The 27,050-nt window shown below is 57.3% G+C and overlaps 1 protein-coding gene across 2 annotated transcripts in view; it reads left to right on the plus strand.

Moving 5' to 3' along the window:
• The window catches only part of ZCCHC24 (zinc finger CCHC-type containing 24), a 61,023-nt gene extending 34,730 nt beyond the window's left edge, over nucleotides 1-26,293 (plus strand). For both annotated transcript variants that reach the window (XM_078077513.1, XM_036089824.2), the window contains 2 exons: nucleotides 14,474-14,638; nucleotides 22,078-26,293. In XM_078077513.1, the coding sequence (XP_077933639.1) occupies nucleotides 14,474-14,607 (134 nt within the window). In that variant the 3' untranslated portion in view covers nucleotides 14,608-14,638; nucleotides 22,078-26,293. The remainder of the gene's footprint in view (nucleotides 1-14,473; nucleotides 14,639-22,077) is intronic.
• The last annotated feature ends 757 nt before the right edge of the window (nucleotides 26,294-27,050 follow it).

Consider the following 27,050-nt stretch of genomic DNA (forward strand, 5'->3'; position numbering starts at 1 on the left):
CAGGCAGGGAAGGGGCTGGGCTCGGGTCACAGCATGTTGGTGGTGGCAGCGTGCCGGAGCTGGGATGGAGCCTTCCGTTGTGAGGCTTCAGAAGCTGGGACAGGCCCTGCCGTGGGGCCCCCCTCTGTGAAGAAGAGACCCCGCCGGCCCGTGGTGGCACCCCACAGCTTCAGATATGTAATGATCTGGATGAGATGCTTGGGTTTTTCTTTCCCACCTGACCGTAAGCTCCTGGGGGCCGGGGTTCCATCCGTCCCGTTAGCCACTCTGCTTCAGTGCCTCGTAGATAGTTGGCACACGGTACATGAAGTGTTGAGGGCATGAATGGGAGACCCTGTGGCGGGAGGGGTAGGTGCACACAGTGACCACTCCTCTGTCCCTTCCCCACTCCGGGCCTGGTTCTTTGGCCCCTGCTGGCCTGCAGAGGACAAGTGGGACCCCCAGGGGCCACACGGGCCCAGCCACCAAGCTGGTCACATACATGCCAGGACATGGTAAGCCGCCAGCCCAGTTGGGTGGTACTTGAGCTTCCTGTGGGGAAACTGAGGCCCAGAGAGCCACAGTAGTGAGCCTGCAGGGGAGTCTTGCAACCTGGGCAGGGAGCTGAGCCAGAATCTCCCGACTTCTGGGCACGCAATCTGGCCACCAGCTCCAACATCTGTAGCTCGGGGACTGGCTTCTCCTGATAGCGGGGCCCCTCGGGAGCCGTTCGTGCCAGTGCCAAGGCAAACAGCAGCGGGGGGGGGGATGCCTGTGGGCCCTGAGTTCCTGTGCTCTCCTGAACAGACAGGGCCAGAGCCCCAAGCAGCCAGGCCCCCTGCTCCCTTCATTGTTCCCTGTGATGGTTTCCAGATGCCGAGGAGTCACAGGTTTGGGGCCGAGCCAGGAGGGCCAGGCCAGCCCTCCCCCAGCACCCCGCCACCACCTCCACCACCGCCAGTCCTGCTTTCAGAGACATGGCCCTTCCTCCCACTGCAGGCTGTCGCCCCACTCCAGCCCGGCAGCCTCTCCGTCCTGCCGTCAGCCCAGCTCCCGGGGCGAGGAGCCCTGCGCTCCATTCCCGGCTCTGGCCCTCACTTCCTATATGGCTGGGGCTAGTCATTTGCCTTCTGGGTGCCTCAGTTTCCAGGGCTGTAGAACGGGCATGTGGGGAGGGGGGCAGGGCAGAGAAGACAGCGTCTGACTGACACGCCTACTTTAACAGACTGTTATCAGTATCATCTAGAGCAATGGTTCCCACAGTGGGTCCCCGGGGTTGGCAGCATCAGCATCACCAGAACTTGTGAGAGATGCAGAAACTCAGGCCCACCCGAGACCTACTGGTTCCGAAACTCTAAGGATGGAACCAGCAGCCTATGTTATAGCGAAACCCCTTCCCCCGCCGACCAGATGGTTTGGATGCAGGCTCAAGCCTGAGAAACAACCTGTGCTCCAGAATTATGAGCGTGGGCATCTCGAGTCAGGGAAATGGAATGCAGACTTCTCAGCTGGGTGGCTCTGGAAATGAGCCTTAGTTCCCTGGTAAGGAAAATAGATCGATATTCCTCCCACTGTGCTGATTAAGTGAGACACTTAGCACCGGTCAGCCTGGTTCCTGCACCACTCTTCTGGCAGAGACACTCCGTGAGGGCAGGGTTGTGTCTCTGGCTCATGCCACCCCATCAGCACTTTAAAGGATCTGGCTCAGAACCCCAGCAGAGGGGCCCGTGCCCTCACAGGCACGAAGTGGGCCCTTGTGCCGCCTGAGGGGTCAGGGCCCAGAGCGACAAGATGAGCCCCCCAGGGTCCAGAGACCAGAAGGGTCCCTGTAGGCAGAAGTGGGCAAGGAAAGCCTCCGGGGGGAAGCTTCCACTGGATGGGGGTGGGAGACAAGGTATGCCAGATAGAAAGACTGGTGTGCACAGAGGGGAATGTGAAAACGAGTACCACTAGCCAGCCCCCCACTCCAGTGATGGGTACACTTTTTCCCCATGTGGGGCTGCCCCCAGACAAGGGCAAGGACGCCTCCAATGCCCACTCCCCAAAATCAGAGTGGAGACCCTCTGGGAGGCACATGGTACTGTGGCAGTCAGCCAGGCCTGGGTTTGGATCTCCTGCTTCCTGGCTGTGTGACCTCAGGCAAATCTCCCCACCTCTCTGTGCCTTGGATTCCTCATCTGTAGGGGTCAGAGTGAAGATGGAGTGGCCTGGGGGGTTATGCTGCACATAGGCAGGAACCGTGCTGGTTTTGTAGCAGAGACCCTGGGGCCCAGGGAGGGGAACGGAGCATCTGGGGGCATAAAGCAGAGAGCTCCCCCAGAGCCACGCTGCACTGAGCACTCCTGCCTTGGGGACAGGGGGGGAAGGGATGGCTTTGCAGACTTTTTTAGTCCCTGGCTGAGGAAGCAAGGTCTGCTTCAGTCTGGGCTATGGAGGTGAGAAATGGGAGGCTTCTGCCTCCCCGTGAACCTTTGGAAAAGTCACCTAAGAGCCTCTCTTCCTCTGCTAGGTCCTCACCCCGAAGGGGAAGAGCACAGGGAGGTTTGTGCCGTGGTCTGATGCCTGGCAGTGACCATGAGACGCACACAAATGCATGCCTGCACACAAACTCAGCCAGGTCCGTATGCACACCCACCCCCCTGCCCATAGCCCATTCTCTGGTTTCTGTCCGACACTGTGGAACCACAGGAAAAGCTGGTAGCTACCTGGGCTGGCCCATAGGAGCCTCTTCACCTCTGCTCTGCCAATCACACTTGCCACAGGTGGCCTTGAAACCAGTCCGTGGCCTTCGGGACCTCACTTGGCAACGAGGGAATTGGACAACAGCCAACGAGACTGGAGTGGTTCAAGGCCTGCCTTTTACTTGCTTGGATGGCCTTGGACAGGTGACTAAAGCTCTCTGGGCCTCTGTTTCCTCATCTGGAAACGGGGTCACGATGAAGCCACCTGCAGGTCAGGTGCGTGGCCAGCACTGGTGTGCGGTGGACGCTCAGCACGGTCCTTTCCCGTCTGTGGTGCTTGTGGTCTCCCGAGCGACTCAAGCTCCAGCACTCACCTGCTGAAGGTTCTCAGAGGTGGACATCTTGCTTCTCTTTCTACCCCTCCGTGGCCAGAGGAGGAGATCGAAGCCCAGAGAGAGGAGGGACTGATGTGAGGACAGAACCGAGGCTGGAGGTCGGGCCTACAGCCTCCCTCCAGGCAGCCGTGGGAGCCCCAGCCCTGGCCCCAGCCAGAGTGGCCCCAAACTGCTGACATCAGCGTTTTACCGGCCAGGGCCGATCAGATTTCTTTTCTGGCTCTGGGCCACCCTCCACACCCTTCCCCCATCGCTATTTTGAGCTGAGTTCCCCTGTCCCCTCCTCCCAGGGCTGTGGCCCTTGTACCAAAGCCTCATCCCAGGTGAAGATCACTACTGGGTATTCTACTGTAACCTTCCTGTCCCCAGCAGCGCCCCTAGGATTAGCGCAGAGCTTTCCTCTAGCAGGTAGGACTGGGCTGGTCACATCTGGCCTGGCCTGGCGAGGGACGGCCTCAGAAGAGCCCACACCAGGACCCAGCATTGCCCCAGCATTGCCCCCTCCTGCCAGTGTGACCTCAGCCCTGGCCCTCACACTTCACCCATCGTGGGCAGTGCCCATGCCAGGGTCCCCTCAGAGCCCATGTGCTCTGAGCCCCGCCCGGTGCTCCGAGGGAAGCAGGAGATATGGGAGGGCTCCTCGTCACCACAGCACATGTACAGATTGGTGGGAAACGAGAAGGTAGAAATGGTTAAATTCGGGATGAAATCGCTGGCATGCTGGATCATCCCTGGCATGCTGGAGGCAGGGTCAGGGCAGGACATGACCCGCAGCCAAGCGAGTGGTGCAGGCCACAAAGTCCCCTGGGAGTTTGGGAGCTGGGGCCTCCTCTGGGGGAGGCAGTGGGAGGGTTCTCAGCTAGCGGAGGAGCCTGGGACTCAGAGGATGGACTAAGCACCTCAGGGAGGGCAGTTAACTGTCTGGGATGGGGGAGGCTGGAGGGCGTGGCCTTTGAGCTTGGCCTTGAAGGATGCAGGGGCATTCACCAGGTAGAGAAAAATCTGATGCATCCAGAACAGCAAGAGCAGAGGCCTGGGGCAGGGGTAGGGGCGGGGAGGAGGACACAGCTTTTGCAGAAAATGATTTTGTTGACGTTGAGTGTAGGTCTTGTAGGAGGGGGAGTCGCTGCCACTAAGGTTAGAAGGTCATCTGGGCCCCATGGAGAAGGGTCCCGAATGCCTTCGGTGTTTTGCCTCAGTCCTGCAGGTGGGGGTGGGGTGGGGGAGTGTCCAAGCCTGCTGTGGTCATCAAAGTACCCGGGGGAGGCTGCCCGGCTGACCCCAGGTTGTGTCTGCAGCGGGAGAAGGGGGCACAGTCAGGAGAAAGGGCTCGCAGAGTGGACGGGCCACCCGAACAGGGATGTGCGGGGACGTGGAGGCCCACTCCGAACAAATGGTTTTCAGACTCAGTGGCATCCAGCTATGGGCCAACCGCAGGGTGGTTGCAAATCTGCCATCCATCTCCTACAGCGGCCGCGGCTCTCTCTGCAGGCACACGAGGGGAGGAAAATCCACATCTTTTGCAATAGCTATGATTCGGATGTTTTTCACCCCTTCGGACTGGCCCCTCTTCCCCTCCCCGCCCCTGAGCTCTGATCCATGCGGTTTGCTAGTGGAGGAAGGCCAGAAGCAGGAAACAGATAACTCAGGGAGTGGTTGTTCATGTGATTCAAAAGTGTTTGCTTTCCAAAAAGTTTAGCCCCAAAGTGCTTCACATTGCCTGGCCTCGGGGTGGCGTTCGGAGACAGGGGTTTCTGCCCCACTGTCGCCAGGGCTCCTCGGGGCACAGACACCGAGCTGGGGGCATGTGGGGGTGCGGCGGGGGGAGCTGGAGGGGCTCCTTGGTCTCCGTGTGTCCGTTTCCGCTTTCCCTTTTAGTTCGCTTCCCGCCTTCTCGCACCTCGTCCTGTCACTCCCTGGTCCTCCTTTCCCAGACTCTGCCCCGTCCTGCTGCCCTGTCCTGCTCACTCTCGGCTCTCACCCCACCCCACCCTCCCTGTCCCTTATTCCTGATGTCTCTGCCTCCCTTGCCCTGCCTCTCTCTGCCCCCCCCCCCACCGCCTTGTTTTCCTCTCTCTCTCTCTCTCTCTCTCTCTCTCTCTCTCTCTCTCGGCCCTTCCCTCCTCTCTACACCCCCACTCCATGCCCCCTCCCCAGGGTTTTCCTGAGACCTTTTCCTGGCACTGTGAAAGCTCCCATTGTTCCCGGCACTTTGACAAACCCTAGTGTTGTGGAATCAGGATGGCATTTTTGCGGTAGCTTTGGGCTGGGAACGGGGCGGGAGGGGTGACAGGAGGCTGGGCTTTCTGGGCCCATGCTGGGCTGCGGCAGGAACCCAGAAAAGGGGAGGGGGCCAGGGGAGGTGGCCAGGATGCCTGTGCTCAGACAAGGGGGCCCTTGACGCTCCAGAGGAAACCCAGGGTGGCCTCTTGCAGCGTCCTTCCTCCCTCCCAGCAGCCTGCGGGCCGCCGGGCCCAGCCCACCTGTCCCTCTGATCCCTGCTTCCTCTGGGGCCTCCTCGGAGCCTGCAGCTGCCTGGACCAGGCTGCAGACGCTGAGGCGGCCCTCCTGCCTGCCTCCACGGGCCGTGTGTGTGTGGACACGTGAGTGTGGGGGTCTTTGGAGGGTCCCCAAAGCAGGGAAGGAAAAGTGTGGGTCTCAGCACGGGACAGACTTGAGCTCAGAACCTGCCCTCCCCACACTACCTACTAATTATGTGACTTCGGGCAAAGTCACTGCCCCCTCCCAAGCCTCAGTTTCCTTCTCTGTCATTAGGGTTAAGAGTGCTGATTTTGTAGGGCTGTTGCATCGATTAGAGATCGTCTCAAGTGTCACCTGGGAGGGTGAAGCGTAGCCTCAGCCTGAGGATATGGGTCCAAGAGTGTTTCTACAGGTGTGAGTCTCAGTTGGGCCAGAGCCTAGAAGTGTGAGGTTGATGGTGTCCATGACTGGTGTGGGCCACAGTTGGAGAAGGGGTCACGGGGCTGAGCCCTTTGGAAGGCCCCACTGTGAGAACATTCCTCATCTGTCTTTCTGGAATATTCCACTGGGCCTGGTGCAGAGTAGGTACTCAATAGCTGTTAGTTGAATGAATGAGTAATTGAGGTGGGGGCCAGGGGCTGGAGGTCAGAGGTGGGATCGTGTTCCTAGGAATAGGCTTGTTCTCTGGTTTCCCACAGCTGTTTCGTGGAGAGGAGGGAAGTGTTGCTTTGGAGCTAGCAGATTGGGTTCAAGTCTTGGCTCCATGGCTGTGGGGCCTGGCACAGGTTGCTTGGCCTCTCTGGGCCTCAGTTTGCTTTTCTGTCAAATGGGGAGGCTGTGGTTGGGAAGTGGCTGCCACATAGTAGGTGCCCATTAGATGTCGGTGTCCCAGCTCCTCCAGAACAGCCCCCTCACTTGCAGGTGAAGAACCTGTTGATGAGCATGGGAGGGCCAGGGCCCAAGCCCGGGCCTCTGGCCACAGCCCCTGTTCACCCTGCATCGGCCCAGACAGCAGGGAGGGTAAAGAGGTGGGCCCGAGGAAGGGGGGCTCAAGAGAGGAGCATCCAGGAGAGGGGCAGTACCTCCCCCAGGGAGGACCCCCAACATCCAGAAAGGGTCCTCAGAACCCTCTTGAACTATCCAGGAAGGGCCAGCAGAGCTGCGCAAAGGATCCTGGGACTATGAGCCAGCCACCCCTGCCCCTTCAGCCTCCGTATAGAAGGGCATCTCGAACTTCTGAGACCCAGGGCTCTCCCTCTCTCGACTCTGGGCCAGGAGCACCTCAGGCACCCGGCTGCAGGAGAGCATGCAGACAGGGTGGGACCGGGAGCCGGCAAGGAGCCCATCTGTTCCTTATTTCCTCCCCCTGCTCCTCCTGGCTACGGCCCTTGCCTCTCCGCTGGATGCACCGTGGGCTGCTGGCCTCGCGCTCCGCAGCGGAGAGGGGAGAGTGAGTGGGGCTGCCAGGCACACGTTGACTTACGGGCCTTGGAGGGAAAGTGACCCTGTCTAGCAGGTCCAGCAGTCAGTGCCACCCTCATTCTGGAGATGGGGAATCTGAGGCCCAGAGAGGGGAAGGGACGCCCCCAAGGCCACCCAGCATGCCGGGACCCATGACGGTAGCAGCCGATCCCTGTTTCTCCGCGTCCTGGCTGGGCGGGTTCCTCATCTTTGCGCAAGCCTGGCAGGGCAACTGAGAGAGTGGGCTCGAGTCAGGTGGCCTGGGTTCCAATCCAGACTCCACCACTTGCTGGCAGTGTGGCCTTGGGCAAGTCATTTTAGCCTTTTTGTGCCTCAGTGTTCTTGTTGGAAGCCTGGGACGGCTCATGCCTAGCGCATGAGGTGGAGGTTGTTGTAAGAATACAGAGAGAGCCTGGCCCTGACGAGACTTGTTCCTCCGTCGCAGAGCTTGGCTGGCCACAGGCTGCCCTCCCAGGCAGGCAGAGGTGGTGCGGCCAAGGGCTGGGGTGCGGCCTGCAGCTGGGGCCACAGCTGGAAGCCTATATCCGGAGAGCAGAGGCCTGGGGCAGAACCTGGCATGGGGTGCTGACATGCAGGGGACAGAGCCTCAGCAGTCCCACCCTGCTGCCCTCTCCTGGGCCCAGGGTCCCCGGGATTCTCTGCCACAAACTAACCAAAGACGACAAGGTCCTCTCCCTGCCAAAGGGACTCTATCGAAAAGGGGCCAAGAGGAGAGCAAGCTTCACCCTCAAGGCTTACTCACTCTGGGTGGGACTCCAGGAAGCAGGGGCAGGGAAACTGACTGGCAGAGTGACCGGCCAAGCTCTTATGTCATGTGACAGGTGTGGATACTTCCCAGCTGTCCTCAGTTGAGGGAGCGGCTAGGATCTAGGAGGTGGGAAGTCTGCTCCGTGGCTGGGGGCAGGGCAGCTCTACGGACAGGATAGCCAGCAGCCAGAGGTCGGCCAGCGTCCAGCACGCGGGCCCCAGCGGCCGCACCTGCAGGGGCAAAGGGGGGGCAAGTATGGACTGAGTTGCCATCTCCATGGGTTGCCACCACCTTGGGAAAAGCATAGGGCGCCCCCTCGTGGGCAGGAGGGGCTGGCCGGCCCAGGAGCCGGCTGATGAACCGTCATCATCTTCTCCATCAAAGTCATACCTACTCATTAAAGACAATTCATTAATTAGAATAGAGAATTCTCTCCCGGAGGCAACCTCTGAACGCTTCTGACCTTCTTGCTGCCGGCCCTTTTCATGCCCACTTTTCCTTCTTACGGTTTGAGTCTGGAGAGCCGCTATAGCCTATCACTTGTCCTGCTTTCTTTATAAACATTTTCCCAAACCCTTAAAAAAATTCCTCGTGAGTATTTTAACGGCTTCGCTGTCATTCATCCAATGGGTGTAACATCACTGAGGGAACCAGAGCATTGGGGTTGAGTGTTTAGCCCGTTCTAGTTTTTCATGTCATAAATCATGCCGTGATGAACATTCTTGAACACCCTCTTGGTCCACATCTCTGATCATTTCCTTAGGACGGTTGCCCGGAAATAGATTTGCTGGGGGAATGGACATTTCTAAAAGTTTGAAGGCTTGTCACCTAGTTGTGCTCTAAGAATCTAATAGGAAATACGCCTGTTCAGCCCCACCCCCAGCAGTGTCTGAGAGGGCCCCCACTCCACACCTGCTGGTTGGCCTTCCCCAGCAACAGGAGTTGGAGTACTACAGAGATGGAAGAGCCCTCAGAATAACGTGGTCCAACTGCCTGACCAAGACAGAGGCCCCCTCGGCAGCCTTCCTGATAGTTGTTTACCCAGTCCCCTGCTTGCATACCCCCAGTGACAGGGAGCTCACCATCTTACCATCAACCAAAAGAAATCTCATGAGCTGTTGGGAAAAAAGCACGGAGCCATTCTGAGGAAGTGCCCAGATAGTGTCAGCATCACCCTCCTCTCTTCCCAAACTTGCCTGAATGGCCCCTCCCACAACCCGCCCCGCTTTGCTCTCGCCGCTCCTTGGCCCAGCTCCCCCTTCCCTCCCCCACAGCAGCCACCACTGTCCACTTCCCAGGCTGCCCTGTGCGGGGATTCTAGCCATGGTATGGAGGTCCGAGGATGCAGCCCCACCTCCCAGCTCAGTCCCTGGTCTGCTGTGTGTCCTTGAGCAAGTTGCCTTGCCTCTCTGACCCCCAGAGGCCCTGTCTGTGCTACGGGGGTTGGTGTCTGAGCGCCAGTGAGTTTTGCCCGGGTTGCTGGCTGATGTGATTCCCCAGAGGAGTACGTGGCAGGGGCCCGGGTCAAGAGAGCAGGTCAGACCTGGCATCCTTCCCACAGCCAGGGCCAGTGGCGGCCCCTGCAGAGCCGTGGGCAGTCAGCGTCTGTTTCATGTTGAACTTTATGAGAAGAGGCTGGCCTTTCTGGGAGGAGGCAGGGGGAAAGTGGGGGGGGGGGTAGAGAAGCCTTTGTTCCATCAAAAATTCCTTCTCCCTTTGGCCCTGCCCTCCTCTGTAATCATAAACAGTGTTGGAATAAGTCCTTCCAGGAAGCGGCTCCTCACTGCTGAGCAGAGAGAGCTGCCCGCTGGCCCGTCTTCCCCTCCCTGCGTCCACTGCCTCTTCCCCCCTGCCCTGCAGGTCACTTCTCCCCTCTGCCCGCAGGAGGGCAAAACCACCAGGCTGGGCTGAGCAGAGGGACTGGCGGGTTTCTCCTCCGGAACACAGGCCTCAGCTTCGTGGTTGGGGACACACTTACGGAGTGACAGACAGCAAAGGGCAGCCAAGTGTAGCTTTGTGGCAAAGCCTGCCGGGCCTAGTCCTGCTCCTCACACGCTGGAAGCTCTTCGGCATGTCCTGCCCCTTCCCCGTGCCACCTCCGTTTCACCATCTGTTAAATGGGTTGATGATATTCCTTGCCCCACGGGGTATGGGGAGAGTTGAGTGGGAGCCTGACAGGCCATGGTGGTGCCTCAGAAACGTCTGCCCTCTTTGCTCTTTCCTCTGTTCTCTACTAGCTGCACCTGCAGAGCTTCTGAGGCCTTCCTCTATCTTTCTTGGTTCCTCTCTGAAAATTCTAGAAGGTGAAGACACCTAACGCAGTCTCTTTTTTGGCTGCCACCTCCCCCACCACCGGGGATAGTGAGCCCAGCCTCTACCCAGGCCCCCTCCCATCTTCAGAGCTTTCCTCCTGTGATTTCTACCCCCTGGTCTCAGCCCCAGCGTCTGCCTCACCCAGAATGCAGCCGTTACCAGCTCCAGCAGAAAATCATCCTGAAGTTGCTGATGGTCAGTGAGCCCCTGCAATGCCCAGCCATCCAGCTAACATCTTCATAGGCATGAATGCATCCCATCCTTCCAGCAGCGCTGGGGGTGGGCCCTTTCTATCTTTCTGGGGTTCCAGAGGAGGAAACCAAGGCACAGAGAGGTGGAGACACTGATGGAGGGTCCCCCAGATCGTCCCAGGCAGAGGTGGAATGCCATCACCAGCATCTGGCCGTGACATCCGTGGTGTGGGCCACATCCCATGTAGTGGGGTGCCAGAGCAGGGCCCTCCCAGGGTGGGAATGGTGTGCTGAGGACCTCGGGTCCTGCAGGAGGCCGGAGCTCCTGTCCCTGGGCCCTGCCCAGCAGTTCACACTCCGTGATGGATGGCTCCAGAAGGCTGGTTTTCTAATTACTTGGTGTTGTGGTGCTTCCCGACTACCCCCCCTCCTCCCCGCTCCTGCCTCTCATCCGCCTGCTTCGGTCTTTGGTGCACACTCTGTATCATCTTTCTCGTGTGGGTTTCCTTCCTGCTTATTTCTGAAGCAGAGACTCTTTGGGAACCGAATTGTCGGCCCCCCCCCAGATCCTCACCCTTCACTCGGCTGAGTGCCCCCTCCCTCTGATGCCTGCCCCCCGCTTTGCCCCAGTTGCAGGACCGGTCAGTTTCAGAATCCAGCAGCCTGTGGAGCCAGATCCCAGAGTGGGCCTGGCTGGCGATGGCCCCCAAATTTCCTCTTTCAATCAAGGAGTCTCAAATCCTACCACTGGTGAGGCCCCCCAGGCCTCCCTGTCATTCCCTTCTGAATGGAGGTGCCTTGGTGAATGGAGACACTAGGGAAGTGTTCACGCAGTACTTCTTTCAGGATTACTGAGGAAGGGAGGCCACAGAAGCTGGGGTGGCTTAGATGCCGTGCGTTCCAGGCACCAGGTAGGAAAGGTGGCCCCGGGAGGGGTTAGAGGGCTCACTGCACACCCGCTAACTTGAGACCAACAGAGCTCAAGGTGCCTTCAGAGGCGTAAGTTGACCCCTCTACTGCAATTTGACTGGAGCCTGGACGCTGACTACACGCTGAGTGCTCCCCTTGGCATGATGAGCCGCTCTCACAGACCTGCCAGTGCTGAAAGCCAGCCCTGCCTTAGAGCTCAGCCTGAACCTCCTTCCCAGGATATCACGGCTGCCAGGAAGGCCAGTAAAGATCCAAAAGACATTCGGCAGCAGGCCCAAAAGATCAGGGCAATATTCTTGTCACTTTCTAGATTTAGATTTACATACTCAGCACATATGTCCCTTTTCAGTGTTTTGCCTGAAATTCTAGTAGGCTGTCACCAAGTGGTGGTACTGGCTCCTGGAAACAAGAGACATGATTCCCGAAGGAAGCAGTTACCACCTTTATAGGCTGCTGTTGTTCTGTATTAGTAAATCATAATAATAGCTAACACTGCTGTTTTATGTATTGGGCACTGTCCTAAGTGTTTCCCATGTATTATCTCGGTTAATCCTCAGAACAGCTTTATATGGTAGTTCCTGTCATTATCCTTGTGAAGTAACTTGCCCAAGATCACAAAGCTAGGATTTGGATCCAGAGTCTGGGCGCTTAACCTTTATGCATTCCTTCATTAATGGGCAATTACCCAGAGAAACACTACTGTAGAAACAGATCACCTCGTAGCCCAGAGCTGCTTAAGCATAATGGCACATGGATTCCCTGGGGCTCTCAGTAAGATGCAGATTCGGATTCAGTAGATCTAAGGTGGAGCCTGAGAGTTTGCATTTCTAACAAGCTCCCAGGGAATGCTGCTGATGCAGTCTAGGACCCATACTTTCAAGAGTCCCAGCGTAGAACCTGTGTTTAAGCCCGTCTCAGACCCAGAGCCTGCAAGCATGAAGGACAAGACATCAATGCGGGGAGCCTCTGGTTGGAGTGGAGAGGACCTTCCTCGGCCCCAGCTGGTGGTCACCACTGAGATTTCCGGACCGATGTGGTCGTAGTTCTATGTGACATCTTCCATTTTCAATACTGGGGTAACGAATCCAACTTTATAAAACACCCTGCAGCTTGTACACGAATGTTCATAGCAGTATTATTCATAGTGGCCGAGAATTAGAAACAACCCAAATGCCTATTATCTGATGAATGAGTAAATAAAACATGGCGTGTCCATACAATGGGGTATTATTTGGCAACAAAAGGGAATAAAGTACTGATAGGTGCTACTACCTGGATGAAGGTTAAAAGCATTACACGGAGAGAAAAAAGCCAGGCCCGAGAGGACAATTATTGTATGATTCCTCTTAACGGACTAGCTACAACAGGGAAATCTATAGACTGGTGGCTGCCCAGGGGCTGGGGAGGGTGAGAAAGTGGAGGTAGTCTGTCTGAGTGACTGTTAATGGATACACGGGTTCTTTCCGGGGAGTATGACAGAATGTTCTAAAATTAGCTTGTAGTGATGGTTGTTAAACTCTGTGAGTGTACTGAGACCTATTGAATTGTATACATTATACGGGTGAAATATGGGGTATGTGAGTCCTGTGTCACTAAAGCTGTTTAAAACAAAAACACCATGCAGGAGAGAACCAGTCTCTTTAATAGATAAAGCGCAGTTACAAATCAACAAGAAAAATAACAAACCACAGCAGAAAAAAGATCACAAAGGACACACACCAACACTTAACATGACGGTTCTTAAATGCATGGGAAATTCTCTGTTGTTCGTAATAAAAGACATACACGTCGAAGCCGCTCTGAGATTTTCTACCTCTTAGATTGGCGATGGTGGAAACTTCTGGCAAGCAGACGGGTCATTACGTTGGTGCCCCTGCAGTGTGGTGAGGCAGGAGCCAACTCGTCATTACTTTTCAAAATTAAAAGTGCACATACCCCGCAGTTTTGTTTTTGAGAATTTATCCCACAAATGTCCTCGCCCGTGCGCAAAATGTGATACACACACCCACACAATTATTCACTGTAGCACTCACTGTCTGTGATAAGAGCGCAAGAGCGCACCCACCCAGAGGCTCCGCAATGGCGCCTGGCAGGCACGGGACCCACCCAGAGGCTCCGCAATGGCGCCTGGCAGGCCCGGGACCCACCCAGAGGCTCCGCAATGGCGCCTGGCAGGCCCGGGACCCACCCAGAGGCTCCGCAATGGCGCCTGGCAGGCCCGGGACCCACCCAGAGGCTCCGCAATGGCGCCTGGCAGGCCCGGGACCCACCCAGAGGCTCCGCAATGGCGCCTGGCAGGCCCGGGACCCACCCAGAGGCTCCGCAATGGCGCCTGGCAGGCCCGGGACCCACCCAGAGGCTCCGCAATGGCGCCTGGCAGGCCCGGGACCCACCCAGAGGCTCCGCAATGGCGCCTGGCAGGCCCGGGACCCACCCAGAGGCTCCGCAATGGCGCCTGGCAGGCCCGGGACCCACCCAGAGGCTCCGCAATGGCGCCTGGCAGGCCCGGGACCCACCCAGAGGCTCCGCAATGGCGCCTGGCAGGCCCGGGACCCACCCAGAGGCTCCGCAATGGCGCCTGGCAGGCCCGGGACCTCGCGGGGACTCCATGCTGGTACAGCTGCTAAACGCAAGCCAGTAGGTCTGTGTGTCCTGATGCAGGGAAAAGATATGTCGTTATGCATCTTATAATACTAACATGCCCGAGACAGATTATGAAGTAAAACAGGGAAGGCGTAGAACCGAGTGTAGTGAGGGTCAGGGATGCGTGTGCATCCGCGTACGCTGCGTGTGTTTATAAATGGAGAGCCCACCTCCGGGCTGGGGTAAGGAAATGAAAATGGCCTCCAGGAAGGGAGCTGGTGGCCAGGCCCCGGGGGAGGGGAGACACCCCTTCACTGCACCCAGACTGCACACTTGGGCCCATGTTGCCTCGCCAGCGACCATGCAAACCACACCACCGGGGGGCGGGGGCCGGAGAGCACCTGTGTGCAGGTGCATGGGACCCCTAGATGCCTTTTATGCCGTGAGTCAGAGAAGTTGTTCCTGGCCACTGTCATGTACTTTGCTCCCTGAAATCTAGAAAAGATGTGTATCGGGTCTCCCAGCCTTGGGATTCCCGTGCGTGCTCTGGGGGTGGCCCTGGTGTTCTCTGGCTGGGGACGAAAGGCGCCTTCCCCCCCCGCCTGCATGGGGAAGACTGTGGGGACCCTGTAGGGGCATCATTTTGGCCTGGTGGACCCCAGTGCCCTGTGTTTGCTTCCTGTCCTGTAGGCACGTCCCAAAGGCGAGGGTCTGACCCCGTACCAGGGCAAAAAACGCTGTTTCGGCGAGTACAAGTGTCCCAAGTGCAAGAGAAAATGGATGAGCGGGAACTCGTGGGCCAACATGGGGCAGGAGTGCATTAAGTGCCACATCAACGTGTATCCACACAAGCAGGTGAGCCGGGCGGGGCTGGGGACTGGGAGGCAGCGGCTGGAGGGGCTCTCTGAAGGGTCTCGGGGCCGATTTTATTCCTTATTGGGCCTCACTTTACTCCTGCATGTGATAAGGATGAGACCAGATCTCTCCAAGCTGGCCCTTTGCTGGTCTCCTCTGAAATGGGAGTGAGAGAGCACCATCTTCCCGGGAAGGGAAGGAGGTTCAGCAAGACCCTGAGACCGCAGACCTAGGCGAATTCTGAAACTGATGAGTGAGGTGCTACTGCGGGATGAGTGGGGATGTGGGCAGCTGGGCACTGCGGAGAACACGCGTCTGGTTCATTTGTTCCCAGCTGCCTCATGTACACAGGGCAGCTCCAGTGTTCCAGGCACTGTGCGTGGGGCTAGCGGCCAAGGTGCACATGGGCGTGCCGGAGGGTGGGGGGCAGACGTGGTGAGGCAGCTTGTCCCACGGAGGATCCACTCACTGCAGGCTGCAAAGAGGAGGTCTGTTTACTCTGGGACCTGAAGGATGGGAGGAAGCCAGACCTGTCACACGTGGGGGGCAGCAATCTTAAGAAGACCATACAGTTGGTGCAAATGCCCTGTGGCCTTAAGGACTTGGGTGCTCAAAGCCTAAACCTCAGTGAAGGATCAGGAGAACCAAACAAGAGGAATGGGGTGGGAAGCTGAATGGGGTGCTTCCCAGCCTTGGGGGCCACTCAAAACCCACAGCAAAGAGCTTTCAGCTTTATTTTGAGATGACTATTCTGATGTATGCAGAGATTAGTCTTAGTGCAGCTGGATGCTCAAAAGTAAGGAGACCAGTGGGAAAGTCATGGCTAAAGTCCCGTGCATGCTGGGAAAAGAGCTGGCCTTGGACCTGGGTTGGACACAAAGTGTCACTGGTTGGATGTGGAAGGTGAGGGAGGGGCAGGCATCCATGAGCACGGTCACACCTGAGTGGATGGAGGTGGGCTTACTGGGGTGGGCAGCCTGGGCTGGAGGCAGGGCAGGGTGAGACCCAGGTGTCCCAGATAAAAGCAAGAGTTCTCTGATACGCATGTTACATTTGAGATGTGCCTGGAAATCTAAGTTGAGATGTCAAGAAGTTGGATTTGTTATGTTGCAGCTCATATGAGAAGTCATGGTGGCTCCTACATACTTGGGCATCATTGACCTTAAGGTATTTAGGGAGTGATGAGATTTCCTGCAGAATGGAGACAAAGTGGAGACAAAATTCCCCAGACCATGTGTTGCAGAAGCCCAACACTGGGGGGTCAGATGGAGGAGAAGTCCATCAAGGAGGAGCACGGAGGAGCATAGAGTCCTGGGGTCGGGGCTGTGCCGTCTGAGGGGACAGGTGTGGTTGGTGCAGAGATGTCAGCTATCATGGCCGGGGAAAAGTGCCCTTGGGATTTGGCACTAAGGAGGTGGTCCTCAAACTTCATGGGGCACCACTCTGACGTGGAGATCTTGTTGAACTGCATCTCGGCTCTGCGAGCCCCGAAGCTGATGCCCTGCAGGTCAGGAGTGAGGGCGGAGTGGGGATGTGGGTTCACGGGACCTGCTGGCTGGGGCAGTGGCTGTGGAGCCACGACCGGGGAGGGAGGGGTTTGTGGGGCTGGGCTGCAGAGGGAATACCTTCACTGTCCTCTCCCTCGAGGGGCTTTGACTGTGGAGAGCAGCAGGGCGATGGGGCAGTCGCTGCGGTAAGACAGGTGGCATTGAGGCGGGTATGATGGAGATGGGAAGGCCTGGAGCACGTTACAGGCAAATGAGGAGCCAGAAGGAAGCGAAAGTTTGATGATACAGGCAGGGGAGGGCGATGCCTTACCGTGGGCTCAGGGGGGCGGGACGTGGCGGGTGGTTAGGGAGCTTGGTGGGTTTGCTGGTGCAGAGAAGAGGAGCTTCCCTTCCAAGGCTTCTGTCTTCTCAGAGAAATGGGACAGGAGGTTTTCAACTAGCCGTGAGGGTGAGGAGGGGTGGGTGGCCTTGGGGAAGGACGAAGGAGGAAGTGGGCCTCCTGGAGAGATCGAGCTGCATCCCCGGCCCTGGGAGGGATGTGAGGTCATAACTCTCACCAGCACTGCCAGCCTGGCTCTGTGACTTGCCCCAGTGGGGGTCACGGGGCAGATGAGGCCCAGAGTCTGTGGACAGCGGCACAGGGCAGAGGTTCACCTTCCGAGGGAAGAAGGCTGAAGAGTTGGTGTATTTGCAAAAGTGTGATGGTGCGTGATCCTGGGGAGCCAAGGGGTTCCTGATGGGCAGGGAGGTGGAGCGGGGGGCATGCACTGGGTAGGGCGGCACAGGGAGCAGGGTTCTGAAGAAGACCAAGTCTGGGGTGCGGCCAAGGGGACGGTGGGAGAGGTCAAGTTGATGACATCGTGGGGGCACTGAGGAGGCAGGGCTGGGGCCAGTCCTCCTTGTGGAGGCTGTCACTGAGAAGGATGGTGGGAGCAGTGGCGGGGGGGTGGGGCGGAGGCAGGATGGAAAGGGAGGTGGGCTTTGGGGCTCTTGGGGAAGGCTCCCCTGAGGCACTGATGTTGGCTGAGCTCTGGTGGAGGGTGGAGGGGGCTGCAAGGGAGTGGCCGAGGGGGAGGGGACAGCGTGTGCAAAATGGGGAGGTCAGGGTCAGGCACAGAGCATTGGGGGTGCTGAGAGATGAAGCAGAGGTTGGAGGTGGGGTCCCAGCTGCATGGGGCTGGCTCAGAGGCTGTGGCCTGGAATTTGGTCTTTATTCTACTAGGAGCACGGGGGAGCCTTCTGAGCAGATTCTCGTGGTGGAAACATTTTGTGATTTCATGCCCCTCATGCTGGCTTCCACTGCCTCTGTTTGCAGACCCTCCCTGCCCCCCGCCCCCACCGCCCCCGAGGGTCTCTGTGGTTCCCATCAGCCACACTGCGGTACACGGACAAATAGACTCAAAGCTGGCCATGGCGATTCGGCGGATGGGGGTCTCCTGAGTGGCGGGCCCCGGCCCACATCCTAATGGCGTCGAGGGGGAGACTGAGGCCCAGCAGTGCCAGGACAGGCCTGATGACCCAGTGGGTAGGCCCAGTGTTTTAGGAGCATGTCCAGGCTATGGAAACAGGGGTGGGCAGTTTAAAGGAGACATGGTGTCCTGGTTCCTGATTTCCTGCCAATTCCTGAGAAGGTCTGAGACCCCAGTCCAAAAACCCCTTGCCCACCGTGTCAGACTAAGAGCACACTCCCCTTTGGGTTGCACTCTGCTCTCCCAGGGCCCCTTGGGCATGGCCAGTGCCCTTCAGCGGGATTCATGGCTTCTCTCACTGGGCGCACTTCGTCGAGGGCTCCTCAGGACCCAGATCTGAGTAGGTGCTGAAGGAGGACCAAGCTCCAGGGCTGCCAGGCCTTCCAGCAGGAGAGACAGGAGCCAGTTAGCAACTGGCGCCTGGGGCAGCCCTGGCCCGCATCACCCTCTGGGCGCCGTTCGCTGAGCAGCCCGCACACCCTTCCTGCGTACTGTGTGCTCAGACCCGGTGTTCTGTTCGTCCCCCTTCTACAGGGAGAACAAGCAGGGCCCTGAGAAGCCACGTGGTCTTCCCAGGGTCCGCAGGAGACAAGTGGAGTTGCACTTGCACCTGAGTTTGGAGACAGTCTGTGAAGTGTGGGGAGCCCAGGCCTGGGGCTAGGCAGGCATCAGTATGTGTCCCCGCTCAGCCGCACAGGCTTGGGGGTGCCGGAGTAAAGGGCTCAGCGTGCTCCCAGGGCGAGAGAGGAGGCAAGGCCGCAGGTGCATCCCCGTGAAGGGAGAGGGCAAGAAGGGAAAAATCGTACCAGTACTTGATACCTCTTAGCTACCCCATGTGGTCAGCTCTATTGGTTTCCCATTGTACAGAGGGAGAAACTGAGGCAAGGGGCGTAAGTGACTTACCCAAAGTCAGTAGAGAAACTGGGATTCATGAAGAAGGATCAAGTTTGGGGCCAGAGGGGGAGGGCAGCAGGGGGGCCAGGTCATGGTGGCGGGCTGGGGAGGGGAGTTGGTAAGGCCCCATTTCCTGTGGGGGCTCAGATGTGCAGGGGCTTGGGTGTGCTGGGGGTCTGCGAGGCTTGGTCCTTATAATGCTCACACCCTCTGCAACCCAGGCAGGGAGGCAGTGCACCCCGACACTCAGGCTCAGTCTCTGTGTAGGTACCCAATCCAGAAGGATCTGAGAATATGCGGCTCTGCTCTTCCCCTCTCGCAGTCAGACAGCCCTGTTTGTTGAGCCCTATTGCGTGCAGCCGGGAGACTAAGGCCCAGACAAATGATAGGGCTTGAGCAAGGCTCCTTGGCTTGGCGATGTTAAGGGGGCCTAGGACCCAGTTTCCCACCGCCTAGCCCCCCTAGTCTCCTCTCCTGGACTCCGCGTGCTTCTCTCCTGGCCTTTCTCCCTCAGGGAGATTACAGGCTGTGTGGGGAGGGGGGTGCCCCCACCCTACTCCCCAGCAATCAGGGGTCTTTGAAGAGCTGAGAGGAGGACTTGGAGTCCCCGCCCCCTAGCCCCCCGTGGTGGAGAGGGGCTGCTTTATTTCTCCTGCTCCAACCCCCCCCCCCACCGAGCTCTGACCTGTGCTGCATCCATCCCCTGAGAACCCTCCACTTTCCCTCTCCTCCCTCCCCTGCCACATCTGTTTCCTGTCAGGCTCCAGCCGCAGCCCCTGCCCCCCAGGAGAAGAAAACACTGAAGGGCTCTGCCTCCCTGCTGGGGGTGGGGACGGCCCTGGGGTGATCTATCCCAGCAGCTGGATGTTTTCCTTCGGTGGAGGGGAGTCGTCCTGATGGCCTCCCCTAGCTCTTCCACTCAGCGGAGCCCAGACCCGTGGAGGGCAAGGGCACGGATGGGGTCACGGCCAAGGAGGAGGGATGGTGAAGATATTGCAGGGGCATTTCCCTGGGGACTCAGCTAGCTCCCTGCCCCTAGCCTGCCCCCAGCCCTCCATAATACTAACGATAGTAGCGATAATACATGGTATTAATACTGGCCAGCACTTTGCATGTATGATCTTATTTACTCTTCACAAACACCTTATCAAGTAGGTACTCTTAGTAACCCCATTTTATAGAAGAGAAAATTGAGGCACAGAGAGGTTAAGTAACTTCTAGAGGTCACACAGCCATTATTAAGTCTTACAGAGCTCTTGAAGGCTAGTAAGTGCTTTAAGACAGTCGTCTCAGTTCCTGCTCTCTCCATCACGCACACAGTAGATGTTACTAAGCTCCCACCCAGGTTATGGAAGGGTGCGTTGAGGTTCTAGAGGAGAAAGCTCTTACCCGGCAGCCCTGGGTAGATAGGTGAAGCTACAGGCCCTTGGGCAAGACCCTTACTGTCTTGGGGCCTCGGTTTCCTTGTCTGTAAAAAATGAGGATAGTAATATGCCCCTCGCAGCGAGGTTGTCAGGTTAGGTGGTAGGGTTTGCGTGGCAGTGCTTTGTGGGGTGTAAACCATGGGGGGCAGGGGTGGTGTGGGGCCTGCCGACTCTGGTCTCTGTGGCCCCACCTGGAAGACAGGTTCAGGGAGGCGCCCTGGCCAGCATGGAGAGCTGGAAACCAGGCCAAGTTTGATCTGGGGGATGGGAGACTTGAGGGCCGCCTCTCTCAGACCTATGGGAGTGTGTGGCCCCTGTGTGGCGGTGATAATGAGGGTGGAGGGATGGGGAGCCAGATTTCAGCTCCAGGTCAGGAAGCCCTTCTCACAGCCAGGCTGCTCGGCTGCCAGGGAGCTCCCCAGCCCCAGCTTGTAGGCCGTGCCCATGGGTTGTTGTTGGTCTTCCTGAGATGTCTGGGAGAGCAGGTCAGGGGGTCTTCCTGGGCCTTCCAGCTTGAAATCACCGCCTCAGTGCCCCTTTCCTTGGTGGTGCGCCCCCCCATCAGTAATCATAACAAGCTGTATGAAGAGCTTTTGTCTGCTCTGCTCTTTCTTTCCATTGAGTTGTAACAAGGACCCCACAAGAAAAGTGTTGCCAACGCCCCCTCTTACAGATGGGAAGATGGAGGATCGGAGGGACCAGGTGGCTTGTCCAAGGTCGCACAGCTTGTACGTAGTTCAAGCTAAACTCTTCCTCCTCTCCCCTGGCCAGGAAAGCGGTCATCTTAAAGCCCGTTGGACAAGGCCAAGGCTCCTGTCCTTTTCGCACACCTTCTCTGCGTGGCTTCAGGCTTGAAAGCACAGAGATGGGTTTTATGACCCTTGGATCAGAGCTCTGCCCTTCCACCGTTTCCGTGCTCACCTCCTGGAGCCCTGTGGCTCTTCCATTTCGCAGACTGCTCTCAGTGTCCGCTTCGGGCTGGGTATTGCTTGAGGGGCCAGAAAAGCCCAGGTACTGCTTTTGGGAGGTTTGCAGTCTGCCCGCAGCTTCCCTCCAGGACCATCCCTGGTCACGGCCATTGACACCAAGGTTCCGTGACCCCACAGCAGCCTTTGCTTCCTGACCCCTCTCCTCAGCATGTGGGTCCCAGCTGTCACCGACCAGCTTCCTTTGAGTCCCCGCGATCCAGGCAGGGGACCCTTCTGCAGGTGGGCGTTCTGGGCTGGGGGCTTCGCCTGCCAGCCAAGAAACTCTGTGCCTCAGGAGGTGTGCCTAATAGCCTCCATAAATTTTCCAGGGAAACAAGTCTCTGCTGGCTTTTGCGAGCCAGGATGGGAGGGAAAGAGGGAGCAGGAAGCTCCTTATGTTGCAGCAGTGCTCTTTCCTGCATGCCTCACGCTGCTTAGTTTACAAACATCTCAACATCCGATTCTTCCCACGGCCCCACAACCGATGTGCAATGATGACCCACTTTCCAGATGCGGAAACTGAGGCCCCCTGAGCTCACATAGTGTGTGAGTAGCATCGCAGGTCTGGCAAGCCACCTCCCGTCTCAGGGCCTCCGTTTCCCTGTTGGGACACGTGGAGTTCTGCTCCTTTGGCCACTCAACGGACAGGGTGAGGACTGTGCCAGGCCCTGGGGCGAGGGGTACTGGCTGCTAACCTCCCAGAGCCGAGGGCTCATTTACCCCAAGCCCGAAGCACAGCAGTGACAGGTAGCCTGGGAAGAAGCCCCGGGTGTGCTGGAGGTCAGGAGATGTGGGCTTGGGTCCTCCTCGCTCTGGGCCTCGCTACCCTCATCGGGGTAATGTCCATGCACCACCGTCTTGCCTGGGCCCCGGGCTTTTGTGAACTTCGGGGGTGACCACTCCGACAGTCCTGGGGGAGGGCAAAGTGGCGTCCAGACCGTGCGGGTCCAGGAGCCCCAGCCCCGGGCCGCGCACCGGCCACAGGCAAGGGGCAGGAAGGGCCCCGGCCCCTAGGGAAACAACCTCGGTGACTCCAGGCTCTCTCTCCGGGCACCCCCACCCCTGTCTGTCTGTCTGTCTTGTGCTCTCTCTGTGCCTCTCTCTGCATCTGTCTCACTCTCCCTGCTTCTCTCTGTGTTTCTGTCTTTCTCTCCACTCCCCCCTTCCTCTCTGCAGAGACCCCTGGAGAAGCCCGATGGCCTGGACGTGTCCGACCAGAGCAAGGAGCACCCCCAGCACCTCTGCGAGAAGTGCAAGGTCCTGGGCTACTATTGTCGCCGGGTGCAGTGAGCCGGCCCCGCCGCCGCAGGAGACGCCCCTCCCTGTCCGCCCGCCTTGCCGCGTGTCCTTGTGTGCGTGGGGGCAGCCTCGCGGCCTTACGCGCTGGGCAGGGGTGTCTTACGCTCTTGTCTCGTGTGTGCTGACGGTGTTACGGACGCGGCCGCCCCCACGGAACACCGGCTCTCTGGGGCTTTCTCCAGGTGGGCCTGGGGTCTGTGTGCAGGAGACAGGGGTGAGCAGAGGTCAGCACCCAGGACCCCATAAAGCCCTTGGTGTCCCCTGCCGGCGGTCTTCCTCTGAGACTCCCTTTGGGGTGAGCAGCCTTGTATTGGCCACAAGTGCACTAAATGTACTGTGAATCCCAAAGCCTGCAGGGGACTGTCTCCCCAAGACTAGCCAGGCCTCCTTCTCTACCCAGAACCTTCCAGTTTGCCCTGTGTGCAAAGCCACTCTCAGAGAGCCCTATGTTTCTGTCCTGTCTGAGTCAGCAATCCTGGCGAGCTGACACCTGTTCTATTAGCTGCTGGGGAGTGGGCATCTCTGCCCCCTGCCCACCATGAGCCCCGAACCCCACTGCCTGTGACATCATTAACATTGCACACCCTAGACCCAGAGGTCAGGGACAGGGAGGCGCTGAATGTTGGACAGGGTTCCACGGTGTGACCTGGGGCGCATCAGACAACGCCTTCCCCCGCCCCACACCACACACTTCTCCCGCTTGGGATTGGATTTTGTCAGGCCCCTTCCCTACCCTTCTCCTTCACCCCCACCCATGCTGGGGTCTACCCCCTGATCGAGGCCGTAGGGCCCGGCGGGGAAGGCCCTCTGGCAGGACGGACACAGGCCTGGTGGTCTGGAGACCTAGGTTCTCGTGCCGGCCCTGCTGCTCACACACTACGAGGCCTCGGGAAGGACTTCTCATCTCCGGCCCTCAGGGCACCCACTGGTTAAGTGAGAGAGGGGTCCGGGGCACACAGGCTCATTTCAGTTCTGGTGTTGTGGGGTTCACGTGGAGCTTTATCTGGAGAGGCCCACCAAGTACCACACTGCGCACGGTCACCCGTCAGTCACTTAGGATAGAGCTGAGGGATGCCCGTCCTCCCCCCGTCACCGCCTGTAACCCCTGCCCTGCCTGATGTCCCCACCCCACCCCTGCAAAAATGAGGGAGAAGGATCCCTCCCTCACACAGGGCAACCCCGATGTAAGCTACAGAACCTCTCGTTTATAAAATGGGGACAATGATTTCCTACCTCCCAAGGGAGCAGGGAGGCCTCTGGGCAAGTCACATTGGTCAGGGAGACCGCTGTCCTGGCTGGTGGGAGGGATCACGCTCGCCTCTCTCTTCTCTCCCCCGTGAGAAGCCCTATTTTTACTGTCCCATCATCCCTCCTTTCTCCCAGGGAGAGGGAGAGAGCCGGCTGGCAGGACTGGGTCACTTGATTTTGCCCTAACATTATGCCTCTGTGGAAAAAAAAAAAATCAGACCATGAAATGGACCTGAAATTCAGTGTTTACCATGGCTCAAGGTCACCCAACTGGGGCCCGGTCGCCTTTTGTTTTCCAATGAAAATGCTGTGTACAACTGAGGAGTTACAGTGAAGTGATAACCAGGGGTCCAGGGAGCAAGTTGAAGAGATGGCATGAGTGCGTTTGCAGCCTGGGGGAGGAGGGGTGCTGCAGGGGAGACGGCAGGGGGCTGTGCCCTCTGAGCACTTAACAAGAGGGTATTTGCTCCAGCCTGAGCCCCGTGGCCACCTCCCTGCTGCCCACAGGGGCAGAGTGCCCAGCAACCAACTGTGAACACCCTCGCCTCCCACCGACAATGCCACTGAGGAATCCCTCCCAGCCGTTCCCTGTCTTCTCCGTGGTGGCAAGGTGAGCTGGAGTCGTCCTGGCCCAAGGCTCTCTGTCCCTAGGCAGAAGGCTGTTACTGTCATCTTAGCGCACCGCGGAAGGTAGTGTTCGCAGTGGTGGGCGGTGTGCTGGTCTCTGCCGCGAGGACCGGGACCCAACCCTTCCAGGGACCTGGCCCCAGAGGAGGACCTTGGCCCCAGGAGGCCCGGAGCCTGCCAACCGTGCTGCGGTGGTGGGGGCAGCCCACACCCTAAAAAGAATGCAGGCTCCAGACTGCTAGAGGCCAGAGCCTTCCCCGGGCCAGTAGGAAATGGGATATCACCCCAAAGTGACCTTGTCAGTAGGCCTGTCCAGCTGGTAGCTGCCGGCCCCCCCATCTGTGCAGAGCTGGCCGACGTGGGGGCTGGGCCCTCCTGCCCGAGGCAGCCCCTCCGCACTCCCCACCCCTGCATGGCTCTGGCTGAACGTGGGAGCTCTCTGTGGGCAACAGGAGCCGATGCTGTCCAGGCCGGGTACCGGGAGGATTAAGTGCTCAGAGGGCCCGAGAGCCCAGGAAACAAGAAAGTGTGTGGTTTGTATGTTCAAAAGGGACAATCGCCTGCAGTCAGTAGATCTAGTGATCTAGTTGAGAGATAACAGTGTTTAACCCATATGAAGTATTCGATAGTTCTACTTGTGAATTTGTATTTATTTTGAGTTATACTTGACACAGAATTCCTTTTTTTTTTTTTTAAGAAAAATACTATGTGTGTATTTTGAAAAAAAAATCATAGATGTTAAAATTTCTTCTGGTTACCAATTTTTCTCATGACACTGAATTTGTTACCTTCTCCCGAAAAAAATCTTCACAGTGATCTTTGTCTGTATATATTTGAGGGCCTTTTTTTTAAAAAAAGAAAAAAGAAAAATATAATTGCTCGATTTTTGAGATTAAAAAAAACAAAGGCATTTTCAAAACTTCGGAGCTTTCAGGAGGGCACTAGAATATCAAATGAAGATTTCTGGAAGTATTTTTGCAAACCTTCTGGTTGAGCTGCAAGAAAATATTTATGGTGAGAACTCTCTTTTTTCCTGTTGTTGGGTTTTTTTTTGTTTCGTTTTGTTTTTGGTTTGATTTTTTACTATGCTTTGATCTGTAAAAAGTATGCAACTGAACTACATTAAGAAGGAAATATTGTCTACATAGAATATTATATGAAGTTGGTACATAATTCTGAGGAGGAAAAAAAAATCTTTGCAATTCTTTAAGCCATATTGTTGTTATTCTGTGTTGTTTTCCTTGGATGAAAATATCAGTATTAAGTAGCCAAGCATATTATTCAAGTGCTTAGACTTATTAATATGTTCGTGTCCTGTATTTATACATATGTGTATTTTGGAAAGTATTGCTTTTTTTTAAGGGAAGCTATTATTAGATATGTAGCCAAAAAGGGAATAGTGACCCCTTTGATCCTCTTCAGCTGAGGGTAACGAACACAGCATTGTATTCCATTCTCTTGCACCTTCTTGTTATTATCTTGTTATTATGGTTATTAACTTTGTCGGGGGGCAGGGTGTGTGCCAGGGGAGGAAGGGGCCTCGCAGTATTACGCAGCCAGCCTAGGATGACTAACCAGCCCCTCCATGGTTGGTCAGCTCCAGAGATGGCCTCCTTGGCCTGGTGGAGGGCTCGGGTCAGCCGGGCCCAGGACGGAAGAGGAAATGGGAGGCAGACTTCTCCATGCCCCTCTTTGGGGCTTGGCCATCTGAGCCTCGCCTCTGAGCCCCATGCTCTTTGAACTAGGATGTGCCAACCAGAGCCCTTACACCTGCCCTCCAACATCTAATAGAGTTGAATCTACTCTAAGTGAATATTTAATCCAACATCACTACATTGTAGCCCAGTGCAACAACTAATCCTGAAGTTTGGGAGGCGTTCCAGCTTTCAGGGAGGTGGCTGAGCCGTCCCCCAAGGGCTGGTGGCAGAAGGGCCCATCGCCGTCTGTCGCCAACCTCATCGTCGGATCTCCTCCGTTCCCGTGTGGTGACCCTGTCCGTGTCTGTATCTGTTAATACGTGTGTGTCCAGCTGAAAAGACAAACAGAACCCGTGGGCCCAGCTCGGAGGGTGCATGGAGAAGGCTCCCGACCTCTCCGAAGGGCTGCCCTCGGGATGGCATTCCGTTGTGTGCCTTATTCCTGGAAAATCTGTATACAGCTTGCCTATAGCAATATAGCCTTCTCATGCTGTATTAAAAGAACTTTTAAAAGCAAGAAAGGCTCATGGGTTTCCTTGTTTACACAGAGCATCAGTGGGGAGCTGGACGTCTTCACAGATTCATGAGGCCAAGTGGGGTGGGAAGGACTTCGAGCTGCCTTTCTCCTGTCCCGGGTCTGGGTCATCTTGTCCTTGCCCTGCCTCCACGCCATTGATTTGCCTGCTCCCAGCCCCTCTGCCCCCAAGTGGACACTCTCTCCAGAGTCAGGGCCCTCCCCAACTCGGGCCCCAGACTGGGCGAGATTGTCAGCACATTAGGTCACACGTTAGCTCAGCAGTGGGACTCCCGGGTGACCATATATAGGAGTGAATCTTCCTTGGAGGCAGCAGCCCTGGGCCCCACCGCCGTGGCCACACTTGGCCCTCCTGCCAAGTCCAAGATTTGGGCCTCAGACCCTGGGCATCACACAATGAGCAATCAGAAGTGTCCAGGCCTCCTGGGAAGTCCCCAGGAGAGGGAACAGAGGATCTCTCTCTTCTTAATGAGCCAGGATGAGGCCAGGCTGTCACAAGGTGGGGCTCTCGCTGAGAGCCACAGACAGGAAGTCATGGATCTCAAGAAGCCACCCACACATGGGGCCCCTTGGCCCGGGGCCAGTGCTCTGGTCACTCTCAACCTTGCTGCTCACTGGAATCACGATGGGAGCTGTGGTCCCACCCCAGAGATTCTCGAGAACTTGGCCTGTGTCCTCAGGTCTTTAAAGCCCCCAGAGAAGTCCAATGTACAATGTCGAGAAATATCAGGCTTTGAAACGGT

Source organism: Halichoerus grypus, chromosome 7, assembly GCF_964656455.1.
Source record: "Halichoerus grypus chromosome 7, mHalGry1.hap1.1, whole genome shotgun sequence".
Lineage (NCBI taxonomy): Eukaryota > Metazoa > Chordata > Mammalia > Carnivora > Phocidae > Halichoerus > Halichoerus grypus.